General features: G+C 37.1%; 1 protein-coding gene across 1 annotated transcript in view; it reads left to right on the top strand.

Annotated features, from left to right (window-relative positions):
- CLIP4 (CAP-Gly domain containing linker protein family member 4) overlaps positions 1-19,497 on the top strand; it is a 50,267-nt gene extending 30,770 nt beyond the window's left edge. The window contains exons 11-15 of the mRNA XM_069494427.1: positions 389-523; positions 3,849-3,972; positions 8,215-8,279; positions 12,933-13,005; positions 19,159-19,497. Of these exons, the coding sequence (XP_069350528.1) occupies positions 389-523; positions 3,849-3,972; positions 8,215-8,279; positions 12,933-13,005; positions 19,159-19,480 (719 nt within the window). The 3' untranslated portion in view covers positions 19,481-19,497. The remainder of the gene's footprint in view (positions 1-388; positions 524-3,848; positions 3,973-8,214; positions 8,280-12,932; positions 13,006-19,158) is intronic.
- Positions 19,498-24,971: the final 5,474 nt, after the last annotated feature.

The raw sequence follows: 24,971 nt of genomic DNA, 5'->3' as shown, positions 1-24,971 counted from the left end.
TTTCGTGCTACAACAGCGGAGTTGAGTAGTTGTGACGGAGATGGTATGGCTTGCAAAGGCTAGAATATTTACTATCTAGCTCTTTACAGAAAACGTTTGCTGACCCATGTTCTAGAAGAAAGTGTACCAGGCATTCCTAGCAGAGTTGATACTTTACTAAGAATCAGGTTTTGTGAATTTCCCATGGTGGTAATTTTCTCAGGAAATCCTTTCCTTTCAGTAGCTTGACCTCACACGTGAGAAATACAGTACAACTGTAGATGACATAAGGAAAGCCATAGAATACATAGTGAGTTTTGGCCTAATGTGCTTTTTGAGTATTTTCTCCCTTTGTTTTCTCTCCTCTTTTCTTGCCTTGCACCTTTCTGCCCACCAACCACTTAAACAGGTTTGAATTCTTCAGCAACATCTGTAGCAAATAATACCCGCTGTGAAGGAGAACTCCACCTTGGAGACCGCGTGTTGGTGGTAGGCCAGAGAATTGGTACCATTAAGTTCTTTGGGACAACAAATTTTGCTCCAGGTAACTCATCTGTGTATTGTTTGCTCAATTTGAATTTTTTAGAATGGAAAAGTTTTAAAATTTTACATGTAAATAAAATTGAATTGTAGAGAATTCTTTAACGTTTCTTTTGGATGGTAGCTATGGCACAGGAAATGTAAGCAATCATTAAAACCAGACCAGTTTTTACTAGGTTGACTATTATCCATCTATAAATTTTTCTTGCCAATTTTGTTTTAAATTGCCTAATGTTAAAATTAGTTATTTTTTTATTATTTATACCCTGGATATGCTAAGAAAAATTAATTATAACTCTCCAGTTTGACTCTCACTGATTGTCAAGTGTGCTAAATGACAGGAAAAACATATTAAGATTAGATTTTTGCTAAGCATAATCTTTAAAATGAGCAGATAATGAGTTAATGATACAGCTTTTAGCAGAGTGGCTTGAAGAGAAAAGTAGGCAAAAGGGCTTAAAGGAAACTGAAAAAGCTTTTGTCTACCCTGGGACCTTAAAAAGACAAGTTTGTATATTTATATTTACATTCCAATCTATACTTAATATTGTGTTTCCAAAAGTAAAGATTACTTTCTTTTGCATTTTCAGTGATTATAATTTTAAATAGAAGCCAGTTGAATGAAACCATGTTTTTATGTTTTAAATAGCAGTATGCTATTTTAACACATGGTGGCATTGCAGCATTTTAGGAAAAGGTTACCTAGAACATTGATTTGTTTTTTTTTTTTTTTTTTTTTTTTTAAAGTTTGTAGCATCCTGCCAAGAATGCTGAGGGATCTGAGTTTTTACCCTATTTGCATGCTAACAAATTAGCCTGCCACAGTTTTATAGATGTTGGTAGAAGACATAAGAATCCTAAGTCAAAGACAAGGGACTCTGGTACTCACAATAATAGCAGTAGCCAGAGTATCAGCATTTTCTTGAATTGTTCCCTGAGCCCCAATTCCCACAGGGTGAAAGGGAGACGGCTAGGTGATACCTGCATGCCCAGTGGTTTATGTTCCAGGAGAGGAACCCTGAGCGTAAGGAATCTGAACCCTTATACTGAACTTACTGTTCAGCATGCCTTCCTTTTGCTTTGGAGAGAGCCTATGTCTGTCCTCCAAAGCTGTCTTCTATACAAACATCCATGAAGAGATAGTCTGGAACACAGGCAGTCACTGCCTCTGCCCATAAGACATGGAGAAACACGAGAGAGCCGTAGAGATCTGTCTCCCCACACATTCTTGTTTCATTAATACCACCTTTAATTGTAAGCCAACTAATGGGTTTGAGATGGGTTATATGTTTTATAATTCATGACTCCCTTAGGTATCCAAGTAGTAATTGAGATTAGTTGAGATGTGCTTAATATAGTTCTCAAATAAAAACTTAAGAATCCCACAGATAGGTTATTTTTCATAATTACCCTATAATCACAGAGTTCTCCTTCTCTGATTATATTAAATTAGGTTAGAATGGTTTGATTCTTTGAACACAATTCATCATTTTAGGTTGACTTTTTTTTTTTTTTTTTTTTTTTTGAGACAGAGTCTCACTCTGTTGCCCAGGCTAGAGTGAGTGCCGTGGCATCAGCCTAGCTCACAGCAACCTCAAACTCCTGAGCTCAAGCGATCCTCCTGTCTCAGCCTCCCGAGTAGCTGGGACTACAGGCATGCGCCACCATGCCCGGCTAATTTTTTCTATATATATTTTTAGCTGTCCATATAATTTCTTTCTATTTTTAGTAGAGATGGGGTCTCGCTCTTGCTCAGGCTGGTCTCGAACTCCTGAGCTCAAACGATCCGCCCACCTCGGCCTCCCAGAGTGCTAGGATTACAGGCGTGAGCCACCACGCCCGGCCTTAAGTTGACTTTTAATTTCTAAATTCCTAATGTAAAGCATTTAGAACTTATTTAGAAATTTGGGAAGTAATAAGCAAACATAAAAGTTGGTAACTTTTTATTGAGGTCATTCTGTCTTGTAAGGAGATAGTGGCACATATTTCTTCTGGCATCAGAATTTAGATCAGTCATTTCTATAGAACAGTGCTAATATCTAGGCATTTTCTAGATCATGAGATCTAAGACCTGGGAGAGGTCATGTTTAACCTCTTCAACATATTTATCTGTACCACCTTGAGAAAGAAAATTAACATTTAAATGGGAAGATATCCATACCACATGACTACCGATGTGTAGTCACTTTATTAACACTTGTCATAATGTATTTCTGCTGTATGTTACACATTTTCAGGAGTTATATGGTAAACATGTAGCAATTATATGATAAAATGGGAAAATGCAAAAATTATAGAGGAAAACATCAAAGACAGGAAGTAAAACTTGAAAAATTATAGCTGTGGCACTCAGAGAAGTAACAATGGCAGCCAGACTAACCTGGTTTGGGACATTCAGAGACTTGGCAACCTATTTTCAGAGCATTAGTATGGCTTAACAATAGGTTTGTGGACATTACTTATATTACATAGTAGAGCTATGTAAGAGAGCAAATACAATTACTACCATAGTCTCCTTTTATATCACAAATGAATGGAGCGTTAGACATTTTAAACTGTTCTCGAGGCCAGGTTAATATCCTTATTTTAGGAGTATGTGTCCATTTACCTTATACTGAGTGGAACCACAATAAAAGCAGCCTTGCTACTTTAATTTTAGGTTCTCTAGGAAAGGAAGTCCCATTATTTTCCTCAGAGTAGGTCCTTTTAAATACTAAAAGTCTTTTAAAACATTATTATTAATAGCTAACCTAAGTCTTCTCATTTAGGTAAAAAATGATTTTTTTTATGTTGGGTAGAAAAAAAGAAAAAGCAGAGTCATTATGTCTAGGGATATTTTCTATATAATTTTTTGTCCTTTAAATATGTGAGAACTGTTTGTGGTATTCTAATATTGGGAGAATAAAATAAAAACATTGCATGTTCATTTTGTGATTTATACATCTCAATATTATGTTTCACTTCTTTCACTGAAACATACTATATTATTCAGTCAAGTATTGACAGTTTCTTATTCATTATAGCTTTTAGATATATTTTAGTCACACATTGCTTGCATAATAGCTGATCCTTGCCCAATCTGTGTTTTTGCATTTTATTTTTCTCCCTTAATGTACTACTCTGCAATTATTCTTGTAAAAGGTTTTTCCTGTTCATTGTCAAATTTTATTTTCTAATTTCATCATTTGAAAGCTTAATGGTTATGGCAATCTTTCATCATTTTGGTCATTTGTAAAAATGTTAAACCTTCTAGACTTTGGGGTTGTATAATAGCATGATGATTTTGGATAAAGTACAGATGCTTTTAAAATGCAATATTCATGTTCTAGGATATTGGTATGGTATAGAGCTTGAAAAACCCCATGGCAAGAATGATGGTTCAGTTGGAGGTGTGCAGTACTTTAGTTGTTCTCCAAGATATGGAATATTTGCTCCCCCATCCAGGGTGCAAAGGTGAGTTAAATGGAATTTATGTTTACTCAAAGGAATCTTTTGTAATTTGCAGATAGAGACTCTAATTTTATTTTATTTTTTTTTTTTTTTTTTTTTTTTTTTTTTTTTTTTTTTTTTTTTGAGACAGAGTCTCACTTTGTTGCCCAGGCTAGAGTGAGTGCCGTGGCGTCAGCTTAGCTCACAGCAACCTCAGACTCCTGGGCTTAAGCGATCCTACTGCCTCAGCCTCCCGAGTAGCTGGGACTACAGGCATGCGCCACCATGCCCGGCTAATTTTTTTTTTTTCTATATAGATTTTTAGTTGTCCATATAATGTCTTTCTATTTTTAGTAGAGACGGGGTCTCGCTCAGGCTGGTCTCGAACTCCTGACCTTGAGCAATCCACCCGCCTCGGCCTCCCAGAGTGCTAGGATTACAGGCGTGAGCCACCGCGCCCGGCCGAGACTCTAATTTTATATTAAAGACATTCTGACTATAGCTCACGTCAACTTTCAAGGGGTTAACCAACCACCTTCTTCAGAGAGAAGGCTCACAGAAAGCTAAATTTGCTTTGCTGAGGATTTGCAATTTTGAAAACCTCCTTTATTCCTCATTTGCAAACCCTATGAGTATGTGTAGGCTATTAGAAGTGGCGTTTGCAGCTAAGAACAGTGAGAGCAGCAAGCTTAATCTGTCATGCAAACAAAAGTAAAAATGCTCTCTGATTGCTTCAGTCACATCCTAACTACATTAAATTTCCTGCCAGCAGGCACCCCATTCATTCTCCTACAAACCTAATGGAACCAAAATGGCTTTTTCCTCTGATTTCTTTAGTTTTCAAAAATAGATAGGCAGTAGATCTTTGGGGGAAGTGAAGCTTCAAGGATTTTTATATAATATACCTCCTCAGTGTTTCTTCTTAAGATAGTTCACTTCCGTATCACCTTATCTGGTTTTAAAAAATAAGTTGAGCAGGAACAAGTCCTCATGAAATTGCAGGTACCATAAGGTGAAATGACTTCTCTTGCAGGTACCATAAGGTGAAATGACTTCTCTTACGTGCTGGAAGAAGTTAGCTTGCTATGCTGTTCAGTGGATGGGAAGGGGGATACTAATCTTTACATAAGAGATAAACATAAATGGTACAATCACATTCATGAGACTAGAACTACGATTGTAGTAGGTCTGGGCGTCTTGTCTATTACAGCTTTCCCTTAGACTTGGACTGTTGTGACTACTTCCTAGCCAATGTAAATTTTTATATCCATTTATTCTTTAGTTTATTTTTCTTGTTGAAGAATTGCATGTAATTTTTACATTAATTTCCTTCTTTTTTGATGTACTTGCTATAATTTTTCTTCTTATTTATGATAATATAGCATTTAACGTACAATGCTTTGTAGTTTATAAAGTATCTTTGCTTAAATGTTGTTCATTTGATCCCAATAAGTATTTGGTCAGGTAAGCTGGAAAATAACAGTAACTATCACAAGCATTTATTGAGCATTTAGTAAGTGGCGGGCTCTGTGCAGTGTACTTTAGATGTATATTCCATTAATTCCCCCAAACCCAGTGAGCTGTAAGCTATTAGGATCGTTCCCATTTTGCAGTGAAGAAACACGTTTCAAGAGATAAGTAACTTAGCTAAAGTCATTTAGCTAATTAATGGTGGAGCTGGACTCAGCCCAGGCGTGTTGTTTTATTGTTAGTGTTTTTTCCTAAGCCCTTGCTTTTAGACAGATTGCTCTTTTTTGTAGTCATTTTGTAAATGAGGATAAGGAGGTGATAGCTATGTATACTGCTTCTGTATGCTGAGCACCGTTTTCAGTGCTCTCCATGTGTTAACCCCTTTCCCCTCCACGGCAACCCTGTGGTTATTCACAGATGGGGAAAGTGAGACACAGGCAGGTGAAATGAGCTGTGCTCCCTGGTAGTCTGGCGTCAGAGTGTGTAGTCTAGCGTCAGAATGTGTAGTCTAGTGTCAGAATGTGTATGTGTGCTCTTCACCATAACCTGTAGCGGTTAAAAGAGGCTCAGTGACTTTTTTCAGGACCTGTATCCTGTAAATGATGGATTTGAGAGTAAAATCCATGCTGAGTCACCAGTCTCCTGTGTTCTCATATTACTTTGGGCACATCTTCACGGCCACAGTTTCTTACAAGAGGACTGGGACTCTCCTTTTCATGTTTGATTACCCAGAGTACATAGTTTGGCATAGTTTAGGCACGGTAAATATCGATCGAATCTGATTTCTAGTTCAGTGCTTTTCATGCTGTAACAGCCTTTTCTTCTTTGTATTGTGAAGCCACTTACTTTCTCATGGTTTCATTTTTTTTTTCCACGCTTGGTTTATGGAGCACTTGTTTATTACATAGTTATTTACGCACCTTCTATTTTGGTCGTCTTTAAGGTGGTGCATTTAAAAGCAGCCGCCTCTTAAAAGAAAGAGGCTCTCTCTAAATGAACTGCTCTCTCGATCCAGCTGTCTTCCTGTCATCTTCTGATTGTTTCATTCATCAGCATAAGATACTATTAAGTGTCTTTTAGCACTTGTGCTGTGCTAGGCATTCTGTGAGCAAGTAAAACTGACATGGTCCCTGATTTTGAGAAGTTTCTAATCCAAACCAACTTTGGAGCCCTTTAAAGACACCACTAATCTTGAAGATGGAAATATTTTACACTGGGGACTGCCGGAGGACAGTCTTAATCAGGTGGTGACCAATCACAATCTCACCTTTCATTTTACTCCTCCTCAGGGTTATAGCTGGCATTTTTTCCCCCTTTCTGTTTTTAAAATGTGCCTGTTATCCCAGAATCTTTGCACATGTTATTTTCTCTGCTTGGATAGCTTTTTAGACCCACCTGCTATCACCCAACTGTCACTTAGTTAACACCTTTTCTTTCTGTTAATATATAAATCAATTAAATTTTCTTTAGAGAAACTCTAAGAATACTCACTGACTAGATTTAATCTAATCTCACACATACACACGCATATGCATGTGGGCACGTTCGTGCACACCCACACACCCACAAACACACACGCTGCCCAAGTGATCTTCATTAGCATTTCCTTAGTTCTTACCAGGCACTTTTACAAATGAACTGATCATTTTTAGAATTAAGTGCCTCTCAGCTACCTGTTACCACTTCATTCAGGTTTCTGTCCTGTTCATCACGTCATATTCTTTGTGTCCATCAGTCTCTCATTGATTGCTCCATGTTGTGTATCATTAAAAATGATACATATGACCATTCTTCTAAGTGAAGTATCACAAGAATGGAAAAACAAACACCGCATGCATTCACCATTAAATTGGAACTAATCGATCAACACTTATGTGCACATATGGAAATAACATTCATCAGAAATCAAGCAGGTGCAGGGGAGGAGGGGAGTGGTAAATTCACACCTCATGGGTGCAATGCACACTACCTGGGGGATGGGCACACTTATAACTTTAACATAAATGGTACAAAAGCAATTTATGTAACCAAAATGTTTGTACCCCCATAATGCTCGGAAATAAAAACAATGATGCATGTGAGTTGCAAGGGGAAATTGCAAATATTGCAAGAGTTGCAGGATTTCTTAATGGTAATAAAATATGCTGGAGGAAGTGATTGACACATGAAGGACTTGCAGATTTAGGTCAGTAAACAGTTGAAAGAGAATGAGGCTGTCAGGATTGGTTTTATTAAAATAAAGAATGATTTGAATATCAACAAATGAAGGGAAGCCCATTGGGAAAGTGACCTTTATGATTGTGCTTAGAGTCAAATAAAAAGTAAAGGATGTTGACCTGTATTAGCTATACAGTCTTGTCAGAAAAATCATACACATACACAAACCCAGCCAGTATCTCTTTCTTTCAGTTTAAGAATTAGTGATTTATTTTAAAAATAATTTTAATCTAACATTTGTTAAATTTAATATAAACTTGTTTTCATATTTTTTAGTTTCACCTTTGAAGACAAAGTTCCAAAGAAATAGGCATGTCCGTAGTTTAAGGGAATTCACTTTAAGTTGATTTTTTGCATACTAATTACCTTGGAATAGTCAGGACCTCTTCTGTGTGATTATTGCCTGTCTCCCGTGCACATTGAGATTCAAGCTCATTCCTGTCTCATGACGGGTGCTCAGTAAATATTTGTTGGATGAATGAAATAACAAGTAGTATTGGTGTGAAAACCTAGTTAAGAGCCAGTCTTAACTCTGGAGATCAGCTACTTCTAATGAGATGTACTTTGTTTTATTCACAGACTAACAGATTCCCTGGATACTCTTTCAGAAATTTCTTCAAATAAACAGAATCATTCTTATCCTGGTAAGATTACCCAGTTTTGCGTTCCTAATAATTATTTCTTTGCTTCTGTTTATTGACAGTTTTTTTATTGTGAAGTATATATGTAAGCAAAAGAGTATATAAAATGTATAGTTTGTGTAAACATGGAGTAAACATGTGTTACCCAGCCCCCAGCTGAAGAAGATAATTACCTGTGCTGTAGGACCCCTGAGCACCCCACACCCCCATCTACCTCCCTCTTCATGTACCCCATCCTCAGGTATATGAGTCTTGAATTTTATATTCATTATTCCCTTGATTTTCTTTATATTTTTAAAACCCATACATAGATGTATCAATAAATAATATGTTTAGTTTTGATTGTTTCCTACTTTGTTATTTAGCATTCCATTGAAATATATTATTCTATAATTAATGGTTATTTGGGCTATATCCTGTTTTTTAATGTTATAAACTATGCTATTATGCACATGTGCAGAAGTTTCTCTCGGATTGCCAGGCGTGGGATATCATATTCTCAACCTTCCTAGGTAATGCCAAACTGTATCGCACTCTCCCATCCTCAGTGGATCCGAGTCTTGTTCTTCCTCACCTCATTAACACTAGCTTTGTTTGATTTAGAGCCTTTGCCAGTCTGAGAGGTTTAAATGGTATCTCATTATGGTTTTAATTTGCATTGTGCCCATTTACCAACCTCTCTTCATACTGTGCCCCCCCTTTCTTGGCCCCTGGTAACCACCATTCCACTCTCTACTTCCGTGAGATCCACTTTTTAGCTCCTATGTATAAGTGAGACAGTGCAATATTTATCTTTCTGTGCCTGGCTTATTTCACTGAACATAATGACCTCCAGTTCTATCTCTGTTGCTGCAAATGACAGTATTTCATTCTGTTTTTATGGCTGAATAATATTCCATTACGGATATATATATATATATATATATATATTTGCCCCATGTTGATGGACACTTAGGTCGATTCTGTATCTTGGCTATTGTGAATAGTGTTGCAGTAAACATGGGAGTGCTCGTATCTCTTCCATGCACTGATTTCCTTTCATTTGGTAATGTACCCAACAGTGGCGTTGCTGGATCATATGGTAGTTCTTTTTTTAGTTTTTTGAGGAACCGCCATACTTTTTTCCATAATGGCTACACTATTTGACATTTCTGCAGTGTACAACAGTGTCCAATCAATAGTGTAACAGTGTACCGTATCTTCTTTGATGAGGTGACCGTTCATATCTTTTGCTCATTTTTAAATTGTTGTTTTGTTAATACTGAGTTCTTTGTGTATTTTGAATACCAGATATATATCAGATATATATTTTGCAAATATTTTCTCTCAGTATGTGGCTTGTCTTTTCATACTCTTAACATGGTCTTTCACAGAGCAGAAGTTTTTAATTTTAATGAAGTCCAAGTTATCAATTTTTTTCTTTCATGGTTTGTGCTTTGGTGTTTTATCTAAAAAGTCATCATCAAACCCAAGATCAGTCTGATTTTTCTCCTGTATTACCTTCTAGGAGTTTTATAGTTTTGTGTTTTCTTTTTAGATCTATGATTCATGTTGAGTTAATTTTTGTGAAAGGTGTAAGGTCTGTACCTAGATTTTTATTTTGCATGTCAAGTTGTTCCAGTAGTATTTTTGAAAAGGCTATCCATCGAATTGTCTTTGCTCTTTTGTCAAAGATCAGTTGACTATACTTGTGTGGGTCCATTTCCGGGCTCTCTGTTCTGTTCTATTGATCTATTTGTCTAATCTTTTGCCAGTACCACACTGTTAAGATTAGTGTAGCTTTATAGTAATTCTTCCAGTTGAATAGTGTCAGTCAGTCCTTTGATTTTGATCTTCTCCTTTGCTGTTGTATTGGTTATTATGGGCCTTTTGCCTGTCCATATAAACTTGACAGTCAGTGAATATTAACAAAGTAACTTGCTGGGATTGCATTGAATGTGTAGATCAAGTTGAGAAGAACTGACATCATAGTATTGAATCTTTTTAATCTACGAACGTGAAATATCTCTCCATTTGTTTATATCTTCTTTGGTTTCTTTCATCAGAGTTTTATAGTTTTCCTCATATAGACTTTGTTCATGTTTTGTTAATTTATATCTATGTATTTAATTTTTTGACATTGATGTAAATGGTATTGCTTTTAATTCTTTTTACATTATACCAGCTTTCTTTTGGTTAAGTATTTGCCTAATGTATCTTTTTCTACCCCTCTTTGACTATAACCTTTCTGTGTCCCTATGCTTTCAGAATATTTTCTAAATAGGATATAGTTGGTTTTACTTTTTAAAAAATATTGTCTGACAGTCTTCATTTTTTAACCTGAAAGTTTTATCCATTTGCATTTATTGTAATGACTGATATATCACTGATATTATTTATGCTATCTTATTTGTTTTCTATTCAGATTTTTTTTTGTACTTAAATGGTTTTTATTTCTTGACTTTATTCTGGTTATATTCTTACATTACCCCCCTTTTTAAAATTTCATTTATTCCCCCCTACTTGTGTAAAAGTTATACTCTAGGAACATGCTTCTTATTAATTACTATAGATAATTTAACATATCTTTACTCGTTAATCCTCAGAACTTCTACTTGGGATCATTTTGTTTTTACCTCATGTACATTCTATAAAATTCCTTTTAGAAAGGCTGTATTGGTAGCAAACTCTCAGTTTTTGTCTTTTCTAATGATAGTTTTACTGGTTTACAGGTATAGAGTTTTAGGTTGAAAGATATTTTCTCCCTGCACATTTGGTAATGTCTTTCTACAGTTTTCTGGCTTCTGTCAGTGATGAGAAGTCAGCTTTGAGTCTAACTACTCCAAATTGTTGTAGGTGATTCATCTTTTCCTTTCAGATGCTTTTAAAGATCTCTGTTTCTTTATATATAGTACAGTTTCACTATGATGTGTGTAGGTGGAGATTTCTTTTTGCTTATCCTGTTCGGCATCGTGGATCTTCCTAGATGGGGGAATTGGTATCTTTTATCAATTCTGCAAAATTCTTATCCATTTTACTTCACAGATTTTCTCCTCTATTTTGTTTATTATCTCCTTCTGAAACTCTATTTAGTTGTCTGTTGGACTTTCTCTTTCACCTGCCATTTTAGTATTTTTCACAACTCATCCCTCGGGACCGTACTCTGGGTGTCTTCAGACCAGTCTTCCTGTTTCTTGTTTCTCTCTTCAGTTCTGTCTATTCTGCTGCTTAATCCAGCCATAACAATTTTAATTATGCAAATTGCCCTTTTTTTCATTTTGAAAATCTACTTGATTATTACTTACCATAGCCTATTCTTTCCCCATATTTTCAAGTTTTTCTTTTATGTCTTTAAACATTTTAAATTTTGTTACCTTTTATTTCATGTTAAATAATTCAGTATCTAAAGTTTTTGTGAGTGTGATTCTGCCATCTGCTTCTGTTGAGCCTAACTTACGGTGCCTGCCTTCCTTGTGAATTTTGTAATTTATTATTGTGAGATGCTTATTTGACTCAGAATTTTATATATGAGGGTTCTGTGAGGCCCAGGTTGATGGCTCCAGAGAAGACTGTATTTACTTCTGCCAGTTGCCAGGAGGCACTGCTGACCTGGGACTACTTTAATTTATATTTGGAGCAAAGTTTTGTAACATTACACAGATAACATGAATTTGACTCATGGTCACAAATTCTGAGGGGAGAGAATTTTCCCTACTTCTGCGCATTAAGGTTGATGCAAGTCACTTTCCCTGGTCTTCATCCGACCGGCGTTTCATTTTGTTTCTCCTTTCACCTCACACTGACAGTGGGCTGTCTGGGATCCTCACGCTGACCAAGCGTCCCTGTGAGGGTCCCCATGTAGCAGGTGTTGCTGTTTCCTTCCCGGTCTCCTGCGCAGCCAGTGAGCTGGAAGCCCACGTCTCCTGGGTTCAGTGGAAACCCTGGTGGTGTGAGGTGGGAGGTTGCTTTGGTGTTTGTGACCTCCAATGGTTTCTCTTTTTGTTTTTCAGCCTCTTTGAAATTGTGCCTTCTATGTCAGCTCAATAGTATTCTTAAAAAATTATAGTTGTTTTAAATCAGAGTTGTTTCAATCAAGAGATTCATTCAGCACATCTGGTCTGCTGTAACTGCCAGAGCCGGAAATCTTACTCCTTTTCAAAAACATCTTTAAAAAATTTTACCTTTTGTGAAGTCTTTTTGTTTTTGTTCTATTATTTAGAGATGCCAATAATCATAAGCTCTGAAGTTTATTGTTCAGTGTTTTATAAGTGGGATATCTTTAATGATAGTGTTTTAAAACCATTTTATCCTTTTCTTTTTTCGAGTAATTATTAAGGTTATAATATTTGATAGTAAAAATAATCAGCTTTATCAAGGTGTAATTCAGTTTTATTTTATTTTCAAGAAATCTTATAATGAAAACCTCTAAAAGTAATGCCATGCTCTTAACTTATTCATGCATGTACACACTTTGATCAGGAAGGTAAAGATAAAAATTTGTCAAGAAATCTAAACCATGGTTATATTCTGTATCTACTTACCTTCTTTGCTTTATTTTTCCAGAGAAACTTTGATATAATAGAACATCTATAGAAGACATTATAAAAGATAAATTTTAATAAAGACTGAAAGTTTGTGAGTTATTTTTCCTCTTCTAACCTTAACTTTCATATTTAGGTTTTAGGAGAAGTTTCAGCACAACTTCTGCTTCTTCCCAGAAAGAGATTAACAGAAGAAATGCTTTTGCCAAGTGAGTATTATGAAGATTTAGAAAAACGCTTTTCAAGATGAACATGATGGGATTCTGTGAAAGAAGAAAAATGGAATTTGTATCTTTTAAATTGCTTGGTAGAATTTTAACACTTAGGAGAAAAGGTGTGATGAGTGTGTTGAGAAGAGTTCTTCCTCCCTCCTTTGCAAGCTCAATTAAAAATGTCACCAGTGACTAAAAATAGTATACTGCATATATTTTTCTCTTCAAAGAGGATAGTACTGTTAATAAAAGTTGGAGTTTGTATTTTGTGTTTTCATTGAGTAGGGTGGATTGATTTTAAACTCTCTTTTCTTAATCAGAGATTTGATTTAATAGTATCAACAATATATGAAAGAAATGTAAAGCCTATTTGCATAAAGGAATCTTACAATTATTTAAAAAAATGCTCCCACTTCCCCTTGTAGACTACTATATATTGCTCAAAAAGCCTTTTTTTACTTTTGTAGAGGAAATACTCTTTGCCCTTTTTCATTTATGTTTATCTCCCCTAGACCCACTTCACTACCCCGAATAGTTTCCTGAAACTTTTTGAAACTTCTTTACTTTTAGAGGAATATGGGGCTCTTCTAGACTGATTGTATTCAGAGGTTCTTTTTTTAAATACTGCCAATCAATCTATGCATAGTACCCTGGGGAAAAGACTTAGCTGAGTAGGGAAGTGCACATTCTTTCTTCAGTAGTAGGTCCCTAGAAGCCACTAGAAACTAGAGCCCGAGGGCTAGAGTTTGATGTCCGGCTGGGCACCGGCAGTGATGAGTGTGGCAATCTGGCACGAAGAGGTTGGAACAGGCTTCATAAGGATCTGAAATTTCACTTGAAAACCCTGGCTTATCTTAAGGGACTCTTGGGTACCATTTAGAGGATTGGGTGAGTTTTTTTTTTTCTTTCCTTTCTCAAAACCATCACCAATTTTGAGAAATTTGAAATTGATCTCCTCCCTTGAGTAGCTGGAAGAGTTTAAGGGCAGTCACTTTATGCTCCAGTTTATTGAAGATATTCAGGAGTTCTTAGGCAGAATGGAAGAAGGCAGAATGAATACTAAGAAGAAACAGCCAGAATACAAAGGATTCTGAAGGGGGAGAGGTATCAAAATCAGTGTCAAGATGTTGGTGAGTGGAAGAATATGATACAGAGAACCAAGGGAAGGCGAAAGACAATCTGAACCCTGGGAATTACATAGCAGGTACAATTATGCACAAGATGGTCTGTTGACGTGAGGAGGACATATCAGCACTTCATCTGTTTTCTATGAAAATAAAACAGTTAAGCTTTACTAATATTTGTACTTTACTAATATAAGATTGACACTGGTACCTTTTTTAAAAAAAGCAATAAATAGGCCGGGAGCGGTGGCTCACACCTGTAATCCTAGCACTCTGGGAGGCCCAGGTGGGAGATCCCTTGAGGTCAGGAGTTCCAGACCAGCCTGAGCAAGAGTGAGACCCCGTCTCTATTAAAAATAGAAAAACTTAGCTGGGCAACTAAAAATAGAAACGAAAAATTAGCTGGGTGTGGTGGCGTGCACCTGTAGTCTCAGCTACTCGGGAGGCTAAGGCAGGAGGATTGCTTGAGCCCAGGAGTCTGAGGTTGCTGTGAGGTAGGCTGACGTCACGGCACTCACTCTAGCCCAGGCAACAGTGAGACTCTGTCGCAAAAAGGTAAAAAAGCAATAAGTGTACTTTTATTAAGGATATATACTTGATTTTTGAAATTATTTCTTTATATGTGACCAAAATGTTTGGTGATCGCTGTTCTCAGGAACAAAAGAAAGACTTTGAGGTGCTGGCAGGTCCTACGACATCTGTCGCTGCACTTTGGGGTAGAGACAGCTCAGTGACTGGGTGACCCTCTGCCGTCGGGACAGAGTTGACACTGTGCTGTGCTGTTGCTAATCTAGAAGCATGGTGTATTCTGAAGAAACGTATTGAGAAAGTGAGTTTATTGAGATTTACCAAGCACTGTACCCACCATTTTCTGGCTTATTTATATGGAAATAAATGACACTTCCAGAAGAAACATGGAAAACATAGTCAGCGATGATGAAAATTTCTGGGTAAGAAACTTGAAGGACTTGGGGGCAAAGGACATGTTTGCCCATGTGAGTGAAAGAGAACCGGGAATGGGGTAGGAACAGCCATTTCTGTGACAGGACGGGAGTCTTCTAGGTCAGCATTGACTTGGTAGCAGTTAGTGCATTTCATTCAGGGGAAAAAGAAGAAAGGGGGTTGGAAGCAGCTCTCTGTCTTCCGAATTCTATGTGTGTCCAGCGCCAAGAATGGGAGAAATAAAACGGGCTTGAGATTTTGACACTGTCGTCCCAGAGACCCGTCAGGCACAGGCAGCCATGCTCTCTCACACTGTGCACATCCACCTGGGATCTATTGTATATCTTATCCCATCGTGGCCAACTTATCTCAGCTCCTCTCTACGCGGTCACGAATGTCTCTGCTAATACAAAGAGTAAATTTACTGTGTAAGTATTAGTAAAGCTTTCAGAGTCTTCATGGAGTCCTGTCTGTGGATCCAGCCCACTGGCACGACTTGGTCAGCCTGATGTGAACGTCTTCAGTAGGGCTCATACAATCCAGTTTGCCACAGCTTCCCTAATGTCACAGCAGATGTGTGCATTTCCTGCCTGTCCCTGAAAGTTTCCGAATTCCCCAGCACGGGTTGAGGTCCAGATCCAAGTCACAGCACAGAAAGGCCTGCGTGACTGGCTCCCGAGGTGGTTATTCTCACAAGTGACTGCGGTTCTCTCAGCTCTCTGTGCTTTTCAAAAAAGTAAGAAGCAGTAGGTATATTTTGCTCCCAGATGACCTCTGCTTTCCCTTTCTGTCTGCTTGTCTTTCACGTTAGCTCCAGTGTCATGTCCCCGCTGGGGTGTCTCCCTGAGACCTTAAGAGAGGAGCTATTTCTTCCTCTCCCATGCGCATTCTGCACCTTGCACTGTCTTCATCGCAGTGTTTATAACATTTTACTGATATTACGCACAGTTTCCTGGAGCCTGGCCCCTTGCCTGCCACTGCGTAGGTGGCCAATAAATGTTTTTGAACAAGTAAATGTAGTTTTCAGAAATTTCTCAAATGTCTGTGCTTTTGAACTTTGATGTAACTTGAATCAAATTAATATTTCTTATTAGAATGTTAAGTGTTTACCCAAACCATTAATTTTTGGTTTAGATATTGAATTCATTTATTAGTGCTGCCTTCTTTCTTAAAATAATTTTTTTTAAATTATGAAAGTCGATTGTACAATATTAGAAAAATTAAAAATTAAATGCAGATAAAGATCACCTGTAATTTTGTCACCTAGATGCGATTATCACTGTTAGCAGTTTGGTATATACTTTTGGCATATGATGCATGTATCTTAATTTTTAAGCAAAGTTAGATGAATTATATTCTATTATACCTTTTTGGCAGATTTTCTGCTTAATATATCATGTGCATATTCCCCTGTTCTTTAGTAGCTTTCCTCAGTGTGACTTTTGTAATGTTTTTAAAGACTGTACTATGATATGGAAACATCTGTATGGCACAATAATAGATGAAAAGAATTATAAGTCAATTAATAATGGATGCCTAATTTTTAAACACATGTCTGTTTCTCCCCCTCCCTCACTCCCTGCCCCGCATGTCCTCCCCATCTCTCCCTCTCTATGTGTGTGTGTGTGTGTGAGAGATCAGATAAATATCCAGCTTTATTTTCTTCTTGTCTTTCTTTCCAATTTATGCATTAGCTCTTTAATCTATCTGGATTTTTTTTGATAAATTCTTTTCTATCAAACAACTAATTTTTACAGCATCCTTAATTCAATGTTCACTCCTTTCTCACTGCTTTGAAGTTTTACTTTTTATCACATATAATTATTTGTATTTTTCATTTTTCCTAAACTATCTTTTCTTTGTCATTTAAAAGTACATTCTTGTGCCAGAGCCACATTGTTTTAACTATTTTAACTTTATAATTTAATATAATGGCAGTGTAAATCTTGCCTTATTATTTTTCAAACTTTCCTTTATTACTGATGCCCGTTACGGTTGCATGGTTGTGACTGGGAGCCCAGCCTTTGTGCCAGGACAGCCTTGGATCTGAGCCTCATCTCTGCTCCTACCATCTCTCTGACCTTAGGCACGCAGCTTAATTTCTCTGAGCCTCAGATTCGTCCTCTGTTACAAGGAGGTAATAATCCCTCCTTCACTGGTTTGGGTGAGGTTGAATGAGAAAATGTATGTGAAGTGTTAGGCACATAGTAAGTGCTCAGGAAGTGATAGCTATTGTCATTATTTGTGTGAACATTACAGTAATTTTGTCAGGTTGCAAACAATATCCTTTGGGGCGAATTCGAGGAAAATTCGCATACATACATTTCTGTCTAGGAATGGAGCTCTTTCTTTTTTTTGTATCTTCTTCAGTAAAGATTTATACTTTTTCTTATAGGTATTCCATATTTGTGAAATTTGTTGTATTTGTGCATCTGACATGTAAATAATCATTTAAAAATATTTTCTAATTAGAATTGTATCACTTATTGGCAAATGTGGCTTAGGATAAATCTCTTGGCCTCAGTTTTCCCATCCATAAAATTAGAGTCTTCTCCCTTTCTTACAGGGTGGTTAATAGGAGCAAATGAGGCATATGTATGATAGTGTGTGTGAAATAAAATGCAAAATAAGTAGGACTAGGATTCTGTTCACAGTAAGATCCTGTGCAGTTTTGGTAACAGGTTGAAGGGTTCCTGTGGAGGAGAGGTGGCATGGGATGGAGGCTGGAAGGCTCTGGTAGCACTGGTGGTTTCTGGACAGCCATTGTGGAAGGTCAGAGGACAGCAAGACACTGGTATTGTTTCTGTTGTGGGTGAGCATCAGCGTCAGCTCCTTCCAGTTGACAATGGAGGAAGCTCTGGGGCAGGTGGGCCTGAGGCTTTGGATGAGTTCATTGGTGAGTCCCAAGCAGTTTTGTTATCAGGTCAGGTTGGTGGTGGGAGCTAGGAGGCATCTCTTGTACATTTTAAGTAATCTTATGTTGTAGGGACAAGGAAGGAATTCTGCTCAGGGCACTCAGACCCTCTTACGTGTTAGTGGCAGGGAGGGTGCTAAACCCTTTAAGTGTAACTAGAGTTCGTACATAGAAGATATACACACACACACACACACACGCACACACACATACACACATATACACACACACACTATATATAAATTTATTTTCTAGAGTTGTGGATTGGCAGTTTTTAAAATTTGCTTTCATATGAAGAAATACTTTAAACAAAAAGTAATTTTAATTTACTACAGCCAAAATACTAGATTTTTTTCTTTTTACTTTATTTGATAATACAGATAGCAGTTAAATAGGTATTAATGTATGTTTTCTGATTACTGTTTTACTGAAAGCATATATATGTGTATGTGTGTGTGTATATATTGTCATATATATATTTTTTATAAATTGCAAGTGAAATCTTAAATCCAGATTAGGTGTAATATTGAAATAACCAAAAGAGAAAAACTTTTTAAATGTTAAAAGTACAATTGGCTCTTGAACAATGCAGGGATTGGGGTGCCAATCCCCTCCCCCCCGTACAGTTAAAAATCCACTCATAACTTTTGACTCCCCCCAACTTAACTATTAATAGCCTACTGTTGACTGTAAGCCTTACTGATAATATAGACAGCTGATTAACATGTATTTTGTAAGCTATATGTATTATATACTGTATTCTCACAATAAAGTAATCTAGAGAAAAGAAAATATTAAGAAAATCATAAGGAAGGGAAGATATATTTCTATTCATTAAATGGGACTGGATCATCATAAAGTCTTCATCCTCATCTTCATTTTGAGTAGGCGGAAGAGGAAGAGGAGGAATTGGTCTTCCTTTTGCAGGGGTGGCAGATACAGAAGAAAATCCACATATACATGGACCTGTACAGTTCAAACCTGTAATAAGGGTGAACTGTATTTTCTGATACTGCTATTTAGAATTAAAAAAAATCAAGGTGTAACCATAAAGTATTGTCTTATGTGAATTAAAATAATGAATTCTGAATCTAGCAGTGGAAATGAATATGATAAATTGCATTATGTGGCTTTCACCCTGAAGAATTTTTATTTTTCCCTTCTGAACAGATCAAAAACTGCTTTACGTCGCAGTTGGAGCAGTACTCCCACCGCGGGTGGCACTGAAGGGAGCGTGAAGCTTCACGAGGGGTCCCAGGTCCTGCTCACGAGCTCTAACGAGATGGGTACTGTTAGGTACGTGGGCCCCACTGACTTTGCCTCAGGTATCTGGCTTGGACTTGAGCTCCGAAGTGCCAAGGGGAAAAATGATGGAGCAGTGGGTGAGAAACGCTATTTCACCTGTAAGCCAAACCATGGGGTGTTAGTTAGACCAAGCAGAGTGACCTATCGGGGAATTAATGGGTCAAAGCTTGTGGATGAGAATTGTTAAGTTAAACTCCTAAAATATTGAATGAGCTCAGATACACACACACACACACACACACACACAGTGTAAATCAAGAGTCCATGGCAAATGGTTTACTTTATTTAGCCATTATTTACATTTTGAAAATATAGTTATCTTCATAAAAACCATTACAACAATTCAGAGGGAGTCCTTTAAAAAGCCACAAGTATGAACTCTGCGAAATCATACTTCTTTTAAAATGATTTTAAAATAAGTACTTTTTGAAGCTTTAGGTCCCAAGAAAATTCTGGGACTCAGGGAAAAATGTGCCATTAGGTGACCACCTGCTGCATTACTTGGCTTATTTTGTTTCATTTTTGCTCATAATATTGGATTTCTCTTATGCCATAATTGTGAAGGTTTTCACTAGCTTTGGTTAACATATAATGTTCACATTACCTTTTGGGTCAGGCATTTTTGGAGTTTTTCTTTCTGTGCTTAATTACTAATAAGTACAACAAGAATAGTAGCTAAATGACTAGTGTATTTTTTATATTTTCTGGTAAAATTTTTGCCCTTTCAGAAATGCCTCATCTAAAAACATGTTAGAACTTTGGAGCCAGAAGGGGTCTCAGGGGCCCTCTAGCCCTGCCTGTCACCCATTGCCAGTACTGAAATGGAAGCCTGTCCTATCCAGGCTCACTGACTAGTTGGTAAAGAGAGCTAAGAATGGAATGTGGGTCTCCTGACTTGTGGCTCAGTGCTCTTTCCTCTGTACAAAGTGTGTAATCTCAGATTTTTCTTCTGCTGCTCCACGATTAAGGTTTATGAATTCAAGTCATAATTAGAATTTTTTGCACAAAGTTATTTAACTTCCTTATTGGGAATATTTGTAACACACACGAAGCACTTTTAAAACATGATGCACTTTTTATATTTGTGGAGAATATGTCATCCTTTCCTCCTGTGATACAAAAAGCATTTTAAAAAATATATTTAACAGAAGAGAGCAAATTGAGATGGGTTAGGGAGGATATATTTGTTATTCATTTAAATGTTTATGATTTCTGGATTTTTTTTGGTTTTATTACTCATGAAGCTGGTTGTGTGTTTGCTCTGGTTGTTGTTCTATTTCCAATTGTTGTAGAGTTCAACCTGTTGTAAAGCTACGGGACTATATCATGTTTTTATTTTCCTTCTTGAGCACATGTTAAACTAAGCTTCATATTAGAGTGATATAATAATGTAAAACATTTGTATTGTGGATATGTATTGAAGTTTTGTCCTGTATGTGTAAAGATTTATCTTTTATTGTAAATACTTAGACTTTAAACTACAACAGAAATATTGGAGCAGTTTGCTTTATAAGATTAAAAGTATCCTTCAGAATGGAGCTCGCTTTGTGCTTAGAAATAATATGTTGAACTATTTTGCAATATACTATTTTAAATCTAAATTCTGTCACTTTGCTGCCTTTTTAAAATAGTGTGGTATTTCAAATATTGGTAGAGCTATTTTCCTGAAATACATTTGCAAAATAAGGCTGCTATATATTATTTTTATTGATCGAAGAAAATGACTGTACTGCAATTCAAAAGTAAACTTATTTTATGATACAGATTATTTCTTTAAAACTCTATTTATACTTTGACCTTAATGAAATCCATTATTGCACCAAACTTGGGTATCCATAATTTTTTCCTGTTAAATACAGAACACTTTTAAGTTCAAAACAGTAACGCCAATACTGAATTTATTTTTGAAGTCAAAGAACCAATTGCTCTCCTCGTATTTAGATTAGGATTATTAAATCCATATATCGTGTATATTTACATACACATACAAATTAGGTGTTTTTGTTTGTGTTTTGCTTATTAAATGTCATTTAAAGTTCACTTCTTGAGCATTAATAAAAAGGGAAGCTGTGTGGTTTTGGAATGGTATCTTGTCTTTTACCCCTGCCTGCAACTCTCCTTTTCCCAGTAACGCAGGGCACGTACGCCTTGAACTCTTTCTCCCCTCCTAGTAATGGCTCGGATTACCTATCCATATAGAGTCTTAACAAGTTTCATACTTTTTACTCAGCAAGTAAAGTTATGTTTTTAACCATCCTTCTATTAGTATTGTTTTGATGAACAGAGAATCATTTAAGAGTGTTTCTACAGTTTTCCAAGTCACTTTCTCTTATGAAGTTTTTTCATTTTTTTTTTAGGGTAGGATGGAACACTTTGAATTTAGATTTTAAAAATATAAATAATTACCTACCTTCTCCTAAAAAGGTTTGTTTTTATGTTTTGGGTAATGTGGGGGGAATATTTTCCAATTCTTAAAAATGCTCAGATGCATTTTTTTTTGCTGAATATGAATTGTGACATTGTAATTTTGATATGAGTCCCTGGTACCCTCTTCCCAAGAGCTTCTGTTCCCCTCTCATGTTATTTTTCTCCTTAGCATTTACTGCCTTTGGTCATGCTAAAGTTTTGCTTACTATTTCTCTCTTCTGTCACTAAATTGAGAGGTGGGTTTTCGACTACTTATCCCCAACTCCTAGAATAATACTTGGCACCTAGGAGATGCTCAGTAAACGTTGGTTGAGTGAACAGAGGCCGTGAAGGCCATGGATTGCTGAAAATATAGATACTACCTAGCTAGCTTCCGATGGGTGGCCTTGAGAGACTAGGCCGCAGGACAGGTGAACCCGATGTGGAAGGAAGGAGGACAAGAAGGATTGGAACGTGAGAGCCCAGCTGAAGGGTGACAGGGAAGAGTTAAGATGTCAAGGGGTGCAGGGGTAGGGGACTCGGACAAGACACAGTAGGGACACCCGAGGCAGCTCCTCTCTCTGTTGCCCAGGGCTAACTTTGAATTCCTCTTTTAATATGACAATGTAGAGAACTTGGTAATAGGTGTGGTCTAATATAAAGTACTGGATCCTACCCAAGTGTGTACAACATCCATCTCCAGTGCTCAATATTTTTATATCAGAGTTTTATTGAGGCTACATATTTAGAATATGTGACAGTATTATTTAAACCACATTGACCAATGGCTAGAAACCTAATGTGCTAAGAATCGTTCTTAATTGAGAAATAGATCTAGTAACTTTACTCACTGGATATTTGTTATTTAAATGATTGCCTCAGAGACATATGATATGTATTGCCACATTGCAAGCCAGTAGCATTTTTTTTTTCATGCCCTTTGCTTCACTATGCATATTTATAATGCAGATACAATAGCTAATACAAAACTGTCGCATATATTTAATAATTGTTTAGTAATATCCCTTGGTACATGGGCCCTTATAAACAGTATCACATACGCTGTTTGGATATACAGCAAACATTCCTAACGATGCTTGTGTAGAGGCTGAGCAAGTTAAACTTGTAGGACACATTAAGATTTCATTATAAGCAGGATATGATGCCTTTGCATAGGCAAAAAGATTTTTCCTACCAAAATTTTTGCTAATGCTTCTTTTTACAGGAGGGAAAAAGAAGTATGTGTGTAGGATTAGAGTAGACAAGCATGTGTTACTGATGTTAACACAGTTTTACTACATTTGGTAGAAATGAAACTTTCTGGCTTGCAGCTCTCCCTTAAGAACAGCTCAAGGGGAGAGGGAACCTTCTATTCTCTTTTTAGAATGTCTTCCAAGGAATAGACTTTTTGTAATGATAAATCAGCAGCAAATTTCATCATTTACTACACCTTTCAAATAGGGAAGTGTGGTGGTCCTGGTGGACTGAGGAGGGGGGAGGTGTTTAAATTAAGGCTATTAGCTTAGAATATAACCAGTTCCCAGTGATCACCGGTGTCATTTTAAAAATGCTCATAAATCTGGTGTAAGCTCAGCTCTAAAACCCTAAATGAACCCAGATATGTGAGTTTATACTGCTGTGGATATTTACACCCCCACCCCCCAGCAGATTTCTCTGCCAGGAGTTTTGATGTCAGGATTGGATAGTCAGAGTTGTTTGAATTGGCTAAATAAAATCAAATAGGGAGTTTCAGAAATCTACCTGCCCCATACGGAATTGGAATTTTAGGCATTTCTAAAGCATAGGAGTGTGCAGATGTCGGGTCTGTTTGGACCTTCAGTCTTACAGAGGTGACGTTCTTTCACTTCCAGCCTCGTAGGGCCGTTCATGGCTTTCCTCGAAGTAGACTTAAATTACTGAAGACTGAACTAATTATTATTTTTCACGTAACAAATCAAATCAGGCTGACATGGAAATGAATCATGTTAAAATTGTATGCACAGCTTCAAGCCTTTTCTAAAACAATTCTTTCTCTACGTCGTCTTCTGGGATTCAGCTTAAAACTCAGTCAACGGTGTTAATGACATTGGCTGCCACTGACAGCCCTTGTTATGAAGGACAGGTGTTTCTATCCAATATCTTTGGAAAAAATATCCTAAAATGGATTTTTAAATGCATTTCAGTAGTCATAAAAAGTCTCACATGGGTGGTGGGGGAAGTGGATTTTGCATTACAGACAATACAGAGCATTACAGACAATACAGAGCATTACAGAGCAGAAGAGTCAGGCCAAAAATTATAGTCACCTTTACTGAACCTGCTGATAAAAATGACTTCTAGCAAGAATTCCAATAGATTATAGATAACAGTTTAAAATAGTGTGATTTTTTTCAAACAGTCTTTTCTCTTTCTTGAAGGGAATAGAGCTTAGGGAATTAAGAAATAGCATGAGGTTCCCGAGGTCTCAGTTCACGCTCCCTGGTGGGTGGCAAAGGAAAATCCAGTGTAATGTTCTGCTTTCGTTTCTTATCCTTTATAAAACATTACCAGCTGCTCACTGGTACATACATGAGGAAAAAGAATTTCTGCCTTCAAAATTACTTTATTTCTCCTGAGAACTATGAAATACCGTGTAAATATTACTTTGAGAATGATGCAAAAAGATTTAAATTGGGTTTTTTCTCAGTCATTAGATGCAGTAAAATGTAGGAAATTAGCCTACAGTCTTCACAGTCTTATCTTTGTGGGGTGTTTGAGTTGGCCGTCTTTTTGGATTCCCTGTTTCCAGCTCCACTATAAAGCTTTATTATTCACAACAGGTTCCAAAAATTGCCATCCGATGGCAGTGGGTGTCTCTATAAACCTGAGAAGGTGGGTTCTGTCTAATCCTACAGTAATTAGGAGAGAGGACTCCCGTTCTTAATGAATTCCCCGTCAGAGTGGCACCCAGATGCATTGTGGAGGCGCGCCGGGACCCGCGGACACCTCCTGCTCCCAACACCTGGCTCACTCTGGGCTTCGCCATCTCGCTTTGGGAATGGGCACCGAGAGGTACAAGTTGACAGCTGACAGCAAGTGCGTCAGATGTGTCACCAAATATTAGGTGTGGTAAGATAACTTTTGTGATTTCACTTTGCTAACAAGGCTGCAATGGTAGCAAATGTAACAAAAGAGACATAAGTGGTGTGACATTGAAGGCACAAAGGTCGCTGAATGGACATGACTCTCACAACCCTGCCGGCTTTGCTGCTTTCAGGAGGCCACCCCTGATT

Source organism: Eulemur rufifrons, chromosome 19, assembly GCF_041146395.1.
Source record: "Eulemur rufifrons isolate Redbay chromosome 19, OSU_ERuf_1, whole genome shotgun sequence".
Lineage (NCBI taxonomy): Eukaryota > Metazoa > Chordata > Mammalia > Primates > Lemuridae > Eulemur > Eulemur rufifrons.
Note: the sequence above shows the minus strand (reverse complement) of the source record. Positions and strands in the feature narration are given on the sequence as shown.